This window comes from Colossoma macropomum, unplaced genomic scaffold (assembly GCF_904425465.1).
Source record: "Colossoma macropomum unplaced genomic scaffold, Colossoma_macropomum, whole genome shotgun sequence".
Lineage (NCBI taxonomy): Eukaryota > Metazoa > Chordata > Actinopteri > Characiformes > Serrasalmidae > Colossoma > Colossoma macropomum.
Window position 1 is genome coordinate 17,738,491 of NW_023494799.1, and position 12,646 is coordinate 17,751,136.

The 12,646-nt window shown below is 38.6% G+C and overlaps 2 protein-coding genes across 3 annotated transcripts in view; both read right to left on the reverse strand.

The window, feature by feature from the left end:
* Positions 1 to 4,776, reverse strand: part of ptk7a (protein tyrosine kinase 7a) — a 31,375-nt gene extending 26,599 nt beyond the window's left edge. The window contains exon 1 of the mRNA XM_036586162.1: positions 4,251 to 4,776. Within this exon, the coding sequence (XP_036442055.1) occupies positions 4,251 to 4,362 (112 nt within the window). The 5' untranslated portion in view covers positions 4,363 to 4,776. The remainder of the gene's footprint in view (positions 1 to 4,250) is intronic.
* Positions 4,777 to 5,044: 268 nt separating this feature from the next.
* On the reverse strand, positions 5,045 to 12,227 carry soul4 (heme-binding protein soul4). 2 transcript variants are annotated; one of them, XM_036586163.1, is made up of 6 exons: positions 12,121 to 12,227; positions 10,513 to 10,693; positions 8,235 to 8,326; positions 7,533 to 7,674; positions 6,928 to 7,111; positions 5,045 to 6,709 (listed from the first exon to the last, which is right to left on the reverse strand). In XM_036586163.1, exons 2-6 carry the CDS (start codon positions 10,670 to 10,672, stop codon positions 6,535 to 6,537), a joined length of 753 nt encoding a protein of 250 aa, XP_036442056.1. In that variant the 5' UTR covers positions 10,673 to 10,693; positions 12,121 to 12,227; the 3' UTR covers positions 5,045 to 6,534. The 2 variants fall into 2 exon arrangements, with proteins under 2 accessions (XP_036442056.1, XP_036442057.1); XM_036586164.1 differs by lacking the exon at positions 12,121 to 12,227 and adding an exon at positions 11,716 to 11,734.
* Positions 12,228 to 12,646: the final 419 nt, after the last annotated feature.

Here is a 12,646-nt window from a genome sequence, read left to right on the forward strand (position 1 = left end):
CCACCTCATAGAAGTCATTAGAGGTCTCAAAAGAGTACATCTAAAGACCATTACAAATCTATGTTCTGTAGAGCAGATATCCACCAGCTTCATCCCTCAAAGAACTGGAGAAGAACAAGCTTCTCTTCTTGAAAAACTGGTACAATGTTCCACTACACACTAACTGCTCAAACAAATATTCCTAGAAGGACTGAAGTTGTGGTGAAAAAGCTGACCCTTATCAGATATTTGATATGATTTTATTACCCATTGTTTACCCATAATTCTCTGCCATGGTGTGCTGTACAGCTCAGTTTGAGGACCAGTGTGGTATATAGTAAGCATTTTATGCTTGGTCAACAAAAATGTTGCTTTGATTTTCTGCTGGCCTAGCTACAGTTTAAAATGGGAAATTATCAGGTAGATGTTTCTTACATATAATCCCACAATATCTGGAGGTGAAACAGGCAAACTGTCTGTGGGTCAGCCAATAACCAAAACGGTACATTCTGCTGGTTCGCAGCGGACGAGTTGCTAATCTTTTCCTTAACAATGCCTAGTCATTTGCCTTGAATACACACCATAAAAATTTTAACTTCGTGTAGCAGTAATCTCAGAAATTTCAATAAATTTCAAAACTTAATTTAGCTTCTGTGATTTGCTTTGAATTAAGAACTGGTGGAAAATGAGATCCAAATAATTTCTTTATACAAATAAAAAAATAAAATATAAGCTAATACTTAAAGAACAATTTTATGCCAAATCAGGGGAGCTAAATGAAAACTACTTAAACAGCATTCTAAGCAACATAAAAATGTAACTGTGAGGTTATAAATGAGTCTGTCTTTAGTTCACTCTCACTTTCAGTACTACTGAAAGACTTTGCTTTCATCCGAAGTCTGATCATCATGTCTTGTACCATCAAACTACACAAACAAAGAAGTATTAGTGAAACTCCTACACAAAAAATTCACGCAAGTCTCCACCTCTGCTGAGCTGACATATTTGGAGAACAAGTGGAAGAAGGTGTCTCACCTTTGCAGCCAGGTCCACTGAATTTCATCACTGTCAGAAAAAAAAGTCTCATCACAGTGAGTTTTAAGGGCTCAATCAGGTTGTCATTACAGGAGTTAATTAAGTTGGTGATCAAACGGCCCAAGATGTCAGCCGGTCCTGTCTGTTTTCATATGGTATGGTGCCAAATAACGGTCTTATCAAGGGTTTCAATCATACAGTGACAATGTTAATTTAAGGCAAAGATAATGGTATTACCTCATAAAAAGTAAAAAGTGCTGGTAAGTGCTTGCTGCGAGTCACCAGTAACATCACAGAGAGCAGCGCCAGCAAAACTGGCAATTCTGAACACACTGAAAGATTTTAAGAGCTTTTAATCATGGTCAGTTCTTTTGTTTACATACATAAGCATTAAGATTCTAAGAGTAAACTGCTTTTCTTTGGTAAAATACATGAAGGAGAATTCCTGCCTTGCCATTTGGCATCCAAGGGAACATCCATGCCTAAACAGAGCACAGAAATGCAGAAATGTATAACATAATTGATGCTATAGATTCTTGTTGAAATTTCTTGTTACCGCTGAATGGAAGTTGCACTTATATGCGGATAAGATCAATTACATAGCTCCATTTTGTTTTCATTCATGTAAAATGTATTTTCAAGATAAGCTTTAACTGGGCCTTTTTAAAGAATCATGAGATCACAAAGAAATTTGAAATCTCTGAAAGCATGTGTTGCAACTAGCAACTTGCTATGATACAAAAATATTTCTCTTTCATGTTGCTAGTATGATCTACTGGATCAAACAATCACTTCCATTTAATACACTCATGTAAACATCTAATGAAACTCATGTAATGTGATACCTTCCAGTTGACAACAGACGTGAAGAAAAAAATTGCTTCAATCTCAACTCATCAGCAACACTACATCTATAACAGAGCTGGATGCACCTGAACAAAAATGTTGACAAACTATCATCTTGAATATTAAACATGCTGTAAGACACAATATTGTGCTAGGCCCAAAGAGTCTCCTGTGCATTAGAGCATAAGAAAGGCAGCGCAGAATATAGGAACAAGCAGGTGCTTAATCCATCAGCACAACCACTATCTGCCACAACATGCCACTTTAGTTCTTAGGCATGTACCACTGTTCAAAATATAACAAGGGAATGACAGGTGGCAATGTCATGATATGCATAGAGTGCCATCCCTCTTCATAATTACACTAACAACCTCTCTGCAGTAAACATGCATGCTACAATATATATCTCTGGGAACTTAGGAATGTTAAAAATACAATAGTATTACAGAAACCTAACTGTTCAAATAAAAGGCATTATATTTTAGATTTGAACTGAAGGACTTCACAAAAGATTTGGTTTATACAGATGGACAAACTACAAAACTATCAAAAACTACTAAAATTATTGTGGAAAAATACCAGCTGTAACTGAACATTCTACAATTACCTTTTCTACTCAGCTGTTCTGCTAAGATACACATTTAATGTCTACAGACGTTTGATCATCTAGCCTCTATTTAAATCAAACTGAATACTTTATCCTCATCACCAAAATTCTTTCTATCATAATGTATGCAAGCCTACAGAGTTAATCATTAACTGTACTGAATTCGTTACTGGAAATAATTCTTTAATTCAGAGGTGCCTGAGTACAGCACAATACTGCAATGCTTTTCTATGAGGAAACCTTTTAATTACACGTTTTTTTTTGAGGATTACTAGTTAAAATTATTGTCCCCTTTTGGGCACGCAATGCACATCGTGCACTAAAATGCTACTTGAAACTGTAAAGGATTATGGGTATTATCCTTGCCAAAATGTCAACATGAGTGCTAATTAAGAAAAAAAAAAAATCAGAATCCACAATGTGTCAAAAATACAGTGCCCCTTTCCATGACCACTGTGAAGATGTTGCTTTCCCAGACATTGTTCAATTAGCATTACAAAGAAGTGAGATGGCTCCCCAATGTTCTTGGGGAGCCATCAAGATCAAGCAGATCCCTCAAGTACCTGTGAAGTGCCCCTGCCCTCCACCCTTTTATCTTTTAGGCACTCATGCAAATGCCTCACTATTTCCTCAAAAGGCCCTGGAGGAATACCTCAGCCATACAACACACGTTATTCTCTTTTCCAAAGACTGCACCCCCCCAGCCTAACTATCCTTCCCCACGTACTGCTCCCATTACCTTCCTGCTTACCTGTATTCCGTGGGATGCGTTAAGCAGGAAGTACCAACTGAGAACTGATCCTTACACAATTAAGCTCCAAGTATGTCTCATACAGAATACTTCCATATAAAAGAGACACGTTTAACCTGTTAACCTCTCCATAAAAGGGCATTTTCACAGCATTTACCCTAGGTCCTAGCTCGTTATCCTGACAGCAACAAAGTAATACACAAATCAGCACCCACATTTCATGAAAACACCCACAGAGTGATTTGCAAATGGCTTTGGTCCTGGACTCGCTATCCCCCTCTACCACAGCCAAAGTCAAAACAGGATCCATGAAAGAGCCTGTTGAGCTGGGAAACTGTAAACCACTGACGTCTTTTTAAATGTAATGTCAACATTTAAAAAGACGTGAGTGGTTTACAATTTCTACACTTAAAGTTTTACGCAAAATGCCTAAGTTACAATAAAAAGTATCAAAAGTCTTATATGTGGACAGTAAAATAAAGAATCCTGAATCATACTGTAGTCGTGCAAATTATCAGCAGTCTCAGTCGTTACTGTACTTTCTTTAATGCAAATCACGACTCACACTATTCTTTCATCGACAGCCATGTCTTACAGAGTTTACTGGTAATGTTAGACGCTGCATTGTTCAGCTCTCCAAGCCTGTTAAAGACTCACCACCCCTTTGGAGCTGCTGGAAAAGCTGCATAATTAAACAACGCATGAAAACCTTATACCGGGCCACTTAAAAGGAGGTAACTCCATGAAAACAACGGCATTATAAACACGGTGCCATGACTAAACGTGTTGCAGCAGTTTCTAGCCTAACCTTAGCTAATAACATTCACTAAATTATTAATCCACATTTCTGTCCTCTACTTGAACGATAGCTAGAAGCCAGTTCCAAGTTTTCGCACACCAGCCGTGGATGAGTGTAAAGGGCTTCTGTTCCTTCAGACCTCCAGATTTTCAGCCCAAATTAAAGGCTAATTTTAAGATACTCTGTTACAAACTACGCGCATATAGCCACAGTCAGTGTTTTTGCTTTCTTACCTTTACAAAAGAGCGTGACGACCATGAAAACAGTAGCAGTCCATGTCCCAAGCGGCATCGACTTCACACCGCTTTCACCACCGTGATCTTTCTTTATTGTTGATGAACTCATGTTTTAACTTAAAGAAAGTTGCTTCAAAAGACGACGGCAGAGCGGCTTACACGCAAGACCCCATGCGATTCGGTTACAACTGAACGGTCGATAACAGTTTAACAGCCGAATTTAGATGTTTTTTTTCTCGCCCGAGTGTTCAGGACAACGTGAAGCAGAGCCTCCAAAGCAAAGCTAGCCTAATTGGCTAGTTTAGAATCAGTACGGATTTGGGAGAATGTGGCAGGCGCTCCATGCAAACTCCAGAGTAATTTTCCTTGCAAAGACACAAAGTGCTCGCTCGGGCTAAATATCTGGCCAAATGATTGGGAGAGTCATCGGCAGCAGTTCTGCTACGCATGGAGGCTTCCACCGGGTCCCTCGGTTCCCTGTTCAACCTGAGAGCTTGGGTGGATGGGCGGCTTCCGGCGAAGGCTGCTGGAAGGAGGAGCCGTGGATTACACTGAACCTTCTATCAGACTACGCTTTGTTCACAGTCTGTACCATATTTTGAAAACTACAAATTCTTCAAACGATGAAACGGAGACAATCAAAGCTCTGATTTAACTTTATTCTTAAGCATAAAAAAAAACAAAACAACATAGGTTATGTATCTTAAGGTCAGGAATCCGTAAAATTTACATCTCCACCATGTCAACACAATGTCTTGCAACACTGACCAGTTTAAAAATCTTCATCTATGTTGATATGTACTTTTAAATAGACCATATATTTCACAATAATCTTTAGTTGTATAATACACCGAGATAAAACAATTAAATACGGTTTCGAGAGTGTGAATAACGGTGTGGCAAATACAGATACAGCAATGGAAGTGACACGCAGAGGAACAAATGCAAATGTATTATAAGCGCAAGTCATTGATTAATTAAATATTATTAAAACGATAGGACTGTAAGACCCCAGATCACTCGACATACAGTATATAACCATACAGTACCTAAATCTAAGTGGTCCCAGAAAATCGCAAGCTTAAAAAAATGAACAATAACACTTCAAATGCAAAAGTGATCGCATTATCCACCTAGTGGCCACAGAGGGTAAGAAACTGTCTTTATACTCCAAATGAGTGTTGAATCTAAAATTTGATTTACTAAAAAAGGAAACCAAACAAGTAGGCCAAAATGTTTGTCAACACTTCTTCAGGGCTGCAAGAGTATAAAAAAATGACAAACGTTTTTATTACAATAATTAATTGGGAAAAATATTTTTCAACACTTCTATAGGGATGCAAGAGCATAACAAAAATGACCAATGTTTTTTATTACAATAATGAATTACTTAAGAGTGATTAGTACATTTAGACACAGTCACAGCACAATCTGGAAACACATGATCTATCAAGTTGTACAGACACCTGTAGTTTGTCATTACACTTAAAAACCCAATGGAAACAGCAAAAGTTGGTCAATGCATTCATAAAACACACAAATGAAACACAGTCCTTCAATTTGTTAAAGTACTCATTTGACGATCACTGCTTCATATAACTAGAAATGATTGTCATGCAGTTTCAAGATCACTAAATGGAGTGTGTTACTGGCAGGGTTTCATTTATAATTTCAGAGATCGAACTGATTGGTACTAACACACTGTGCAATTAATTGTGCAGTAGTGTATTTCACTTAATGTCAATGCTGAAAGTATTTTCTCCTAAATACTGAAAAAGACTGCAAACTATGTTTGTAAGCAGACAAATTATTAAAAAAAAAAAAACAGTAGAGGCTATGTAAAAAACAAACAAACAAACAAAAAATCTCAAGGGGGACTAACAATCATGGGCTAACTGGATGCCGCAACATCAAGGTGAGTCAGGATGTAATTAGGAAAAATGATCATCCAAGCAGTGCAAAGTACATGCCCTTCATTACTTGTGGCTTTATTAACTAGGCTACCAAACCAGTAAGCCATCTAAGTGGGTAGTTTAGTATTTAGTATTTGTGGTGTATATATGTAGTTATTATGTGCTACTGGCTTTATATCCTCTTCTGGGTTGTGTACACTACCTATCAAGTCTTCACTCAAAGACCTGCCTGAGTCAATATTGATGATAATATTTACATACGTAATAAGCCCCATCCTGTCATTTTATGGGGTGTAATGATGATCACAGGTATGTGTGTATGTGATTGTTTGTGTGAGGGTGGGCGGTGGAGATAGAGTAGAATGTTCTTAGGGGTCCCGGCGAATGAACCAGATCTCGTTTCGACGGCTCGGCACCCCAGGGTTCTCAAAAACGGCCACCATGTAGGTGTCGCGGTGAACATTTTCAGGTGTGCCCAGCAGCTCCCACAGCAAGCTGATCTGCCGAGAAATGGTCTCCTCTGTGGTGGTGCCAAAGAAAACCCTGACAGAAGGAAAGATGGTCATTCTACACTTCTGAACAGAATTATTTATCAGAAAATTGCTTTATGTTGGATTCAAAACGTACAGCAACCTCACCACAATCTTCATCAAGAGAAACAAAACATTTTTGTAAATTTGTACAATCACACAACTTGTTTTTTGTCAGGTAATGCCTAGATTATGAGCAGTTATCCAAGTCTAAGAGGGAAACTGCTTTACCGGGTGATGACTCTGATTGCGTCCCTGTGGACGATGGTGATGTCTGGGTCAGAAGGTTGGGGTGGGTTGGCCTGGAACTCTGCAGGCAGGTAATATGCTGTCAGAACATCTTTGACAAAGCTGGAGCCGTCATCCAGCATCGTTATTTCATTCACAACAGGCACGGTCATGCCCAAGTAACGGCCTGGGAGTAAAGGGGAAAAAGAATTACAGCAATGTTACGTTCACAATCACATATTTTTAGTAACTGACAGCACTGTAAAAATACATCTGTTTTAAGGTAGCAATTCTGATGGAGACTTAGTCAACAAGTGGGAAATGATAACAACTAAATAAAAAGAAGCTTGGTGTACTGTCTTAGATGTCTGTATTCCACTACTGTGCCATTTAATAATTATTTTTATTTTTTTAAATTTTTTTTTTATTCTTTTTAAAATAATTCTTTCATAAGGTACTGATCAGTTTCCAAAAGAATCGTAATCAAGCTGAATCATTGTGAAAGTTTCCTACTCTAGATACAGGGTATTGCGTTTTTTTATTTGTTTTAAATGTAAAAATGTAAAATAGTAAAAAATAAATGTAAAAAAAAAAAAATCCACATGTACCAGCTGAGTTCTCCTTGCAGATGAAGCGCATGAGTTTCATGAAGCCCATAGAGATGCTCTGCTCATACAGGTCCTCACCAACAGTGATACAAGCCCATTTACCTGCTGGATACACCCTCTCCTCATACATTATCTCACCAACCTAATACACACACATACACACACATACACACACACACACACACACACACACACACACACACACACACACACACACCCCAAAAAGAAAGAAATAAGGAGGACACACACAGACAACTCATATTTTTATTAACTCCTAACTTACCAAACAACAGCAGAACATAAACATCATTTATTTATGTAGTTTTACTGGCATGTGCAAAACAATTAGGGGGGCTCACACTGGGTGCATTCTATTATGAGAGATGTTTTTTTTCGATTGTGAAGGAAGATTTTTTTAGTTTAGCTTGTTCATTCTTGTAGACTTAATAGTTAACAGCAAATCACATTCTAAAAGGGCGAGTGACAGAACTGCCTGTACATATCAAAATGACACCCAGCTATCACAGCTGATGGAAGGTTACGACGCTACTGGCTACCGTTACAGCTAGCATCAGAGAAATGGAGAGCTAGATACAGCATTCAAACAACACCGTGTAAACCCTCAAGAAAAAAAAAGCAAGATCATGCAGGGCACCTTACATTTTCCACGTTTACAAAAATGTAGTGTGAAACTCCCAGTACCTTTTCATGTCTTGAGATGACAGCAAAAGGAACTCGTTCTTGTCCCATCTCCTGGTTCCTCCTTGTCATCTCCATAATTGGTCCCGTCATTTCTAGGAGAATAAAATACGCACACACCATTAAATTGCAGACACTTGTCTGAAATGTTTTTACTGATTACTGATTGGTAGGTGTTTGGGAAGGGCAGCTGGTCATGCAGAGCAAAATGCTGTAATTTCTATCTGCAGCCAAATACTCTTATGTAGATGTGTGATAAGGGCTATGTAGAATGAGTATGTGAAATAATAATGTACAGTCTTCTCTCAGTTTGTACAGAAGTCCATTCCATTTTTATTTGAGGTTTTAAACTGATTTTTCATGGTATGAGCAAGGGAAACATACTCATAAACCTGGGCTAACTCATATTCCACTCTCTTTTCAAACCGCATATCGCAGTGGCGGTCAACTGTCTAGCACAGCACTCTATATCAACAACAAGAGAAAGGAAACAGTACTTTAGCTAGTTGGTCTCTATAACATCAAAGTTTCATGCTAGAATCCAAAGCCTCTTTATGCTAAAATCATAGGCTTTTTGATTATATACAGTACCAGTTAAGTTTCAACACATCTGTTGATGTGTTGAAACTTATTTTTTATTTTTCAATTATCTTTTTTTTTGACATTTTTATCTATAGCCTAGAATTTTTTAAATTTTTTTCTAAGACAAATATAAATATTCAAATTGATGCCTATGAATTACAAATGAACAAAATATGTCTGATAAAAGCCCTATTTCTAACTGGAGCTAATCCAATAGGAACTATTTCACAGTATTGTGTATTCATTATTATTCTAATAGGTGGAAAATATATGAGTAAGTAGCATGTTGGGTAGCGTAGCATGTAAACTATGCATGTAAAGAGTCAAACTGGCATACAACCCTGTTTCCAAAAAAGGGATGCTGTGCAGAATGTAAATAAAAACAAAATGCAATGATGTGCAAATCATGTAAATCCTATATTTAATTGAAAATAGTACAAAGACAACATCATAATGTTGTAACTGAGAAATCGTATTGTTTTTTGAAAAACATATGACCATTTTGAATTTGATGACCTCTTTCAGAAGTAAAGATGGGCTGGGCATGATCTTCGGGCCCTCAGGCAGCACTGCCCTAAAAACAGGCCAGATTCGGTAATGAAAATCACTGCATGCGCTCAGGAACATTTGCAAAAACCACGGTCTATGAACACAGTTTGCCGCTGCATCCACAAATGCAAATTAAAACTCTACCATGCAAAGAATAAATCATATATTTTCTTTGGGGGCAGTCATGGGCTGGAGGTTAGGGAACCAGCCCTGTGACAAGAAGGTTGCCGGTTCGATCCCCTCGGCTGACAGTCCTGAAGTGCCGTTGAGCAAGGCACCTAACCCCCAATTGCTCCCCGGGCGCCGTAGATAGGGCTGCCCACTGCTCCGGGCAAGTGTGCTCACTGCCCCCTAGTGTGTGTGTTCACTAGTGTGCATGTATGTGGGGGTTTCACTGCATGGATGGGTTAAATAATTCCACAGTGTGCAAACACAGTTGGCTGATTGTTCTGAATAAAAATCATATATAAACAAGATCCAGAAATGCTGCTGTCTTCTCTGGGCCCAATGCCATTTAAGATGGCTTGAGGGAAAGTGGAAAAGTTACCTGTGGTCCAACAAATCGAACTTTGAAATTCCTTTTGGAAATTACGGACACTGCATCCTTCAAGAGGAGAGGGACCATCCGGCTTGTTATTAGTGCACAGTTCAAAAGCCAGCATTCGTGACGGTATGGGGTGCATTAATGCACATGGCATGGGTGACTCTGTGAAGGCACCTTTAATGGTGAATGATCTTTAGAGGTTTTGGAGCAACATATGCTGCCATTCAGACAATGTGTTTTTCAGGGAAGGCTTATTTCAGCAAGACAATGTCAAACCACAATCTGCATGTATTACAACAGCATGGCTCTGTGAAAGAGTTCGAGTGCTAAACTGGCCTGTCTGCAGTCCAGACCTGTCACCCACAGAAAACACCTGCCGCATTGTGAAACCAAAAATTCAACAAAGGAGATCCAAAACTGTTGAGCAACTCTATATAAAAAATTATATATCAAGCAAGAATGAGAAAATATTTCATAAGTGAGCAAAACTGCTTACAAACAAGGCACCAGTCTGCAGGAACATCCCCCAATCAATAAACAGGCATTTCAAAAACATAACCACCATGAACATCACAAAACAACCAAACCTAAACTCAGAAATTGTACCTCTTGGAACGGTAACCTGATGTGTCCTTCCCACTGCCTGCCAATGAGCATACAACCTTTCCTGCTCTTCATCATCCATTGGCTCAGAGCTGTCAGTGACATCATCATCCAACTGCTCATCATCCAGTTCAGCAAGGTCTTCAATAGAGATGAGAGCCATTGTGCCAAATGTCGGTGTGGCCTGAAACACAGGGAGGCACACAGAGCTTTTCATTTAGTGAACAGAAGAAGTAGGAAAATTATCATTAATTAAATACTTTTTAGAAGGAGGAAATTGATTATAGGCTTAACCCTTTTAAACTGCATAAACACAAACCTTTGTGAAACAAGCAGCATATCTATTCAGGAAATAATCCGATATATTAATATCTAAAATATTTATTAAAAAAGAAGCCTATCTACACTTCATGTTACAAGAGAACACAGGTATTAATAATAGCGCTGCTTTAATTTAATTGTCTACCTTTAAAGGCCAGCGGCCCTCAGGAGATCTAGACCTGGAGTTTAAGAAACAATGACATTAATCTTTGTCCACTTCATCAGGCCCCACACAGCTACAATCTGGGATGCACAAAGGTCAGGCTTAATTGATATATCTTCCTACTGCTCTCTTTTCAGCATACACACCTTTTTATTTTGCCCTGGCAAGAAGTAACATGTAGGTTCGTAGCGTTCATTTTATATCAAGAATCACGTAACAGTGGCAGTGAGCTTCGGCTAAAATGCCATTAACAATAATTTTACGTTCAGAAAAAACTAAAGGTAAAAAAGAATATCTTTCCATGCATGGGACATATACAGTAAGTGACTGTATAGCCTTTGTGTTAATGACTGGTCACATAGTTTAATATTCCAAAGAATCCATAATAAAACACACTGCCCACTTTGCTGAGGTTCCTCTTCTGACCTCTCCACAAAGAGAACATGTATTTAAGTACATAATATCAACATATCATGTGTTAAGCACCGTGTCATGCACTTTCATGTAAACATTAGATGTTCTCCATACCGTACAGCTCTAGTACCTGAGCGTGCACTGTAGGCTCTGTCAAGCCATTTAAACCCCGATAATGTGATGCAGGCCTACGGCACTCTCAGGAAGCATTTTCATCACAACAAGATCGCCATCGCCTAAACAGCCATCACGTTAAATGAGTTGAACTGGCTGAATTCAGAGACTGCACGACGTCGTGCTCTACTCACCCTGAAATCCGATTAACCGTGGATGCAACAGCGTTTTCCACCCAGTGCACTTGATTCTCGAGAAGTAGGTCAACCCGCGGCACGGCGAACACGCAGCAAGAAATACTCAAACTCAACAGCGAATGCATTTTTCACCAAAAAATCAAGAGATCAAGAGATCAGCTACACACACATTGAATGTCCTCAAAATGTCCCCAAGTCTTTTGTGGAATGTTAATATTCCAATCCGCCGTTTTTGAGTCCTGTTATTGTAAACAATAGCGCTAAACAAAAATTACAGTTTCACACAGCTTACGACCGACCAACCAACAGTCTAGTATGAACTACACTGAGAAACGGTACTGTTTCATCTATATTTTAGCTATTCGCAATTTATTGTTATTCAAGCCAACAACACATACTTACTTTGTCGGGAACGCAGAGCAGAAGCTAACCTAAGTGGTGAAACGATAGTTAGCTGCTGCGCGCTGCTGCTTCTGCGCAGTGGGCGGATAGCTCGTCACATGGTGCAGCGTCCAGTGCTGCTGGAGGGAAGTTGTTAGCCATTAGCCAACAGCAGGCAGTCGTGTGGTTTGTTTACTTCTGTGCAATGTTTTGGGTTTGTGTTCATTCTACTTTCAGGCGAATAAATGCATTTTCCCTCAAGCTTATATATATATATATATATATATATATATATATGAATCCAAAGTTCATGAATCCATCATCAGCATAAGTATGGAAAAAAAAACATGCAAGTGAAAAAGGTGGTTTTTTATATATATATTTTTAGGAATACAGTTATTTTTAGTCCGCACTGAAGTTCCATCTTGAATATTACTATACAAAAGTTATACCAGGATCAAACCTAAACCACGCTTAACTCTCTGTCCACAGTAACCTATAATAATCGGAATATGTATTACTTTTATTTTGGCAGATCTATCTTGCA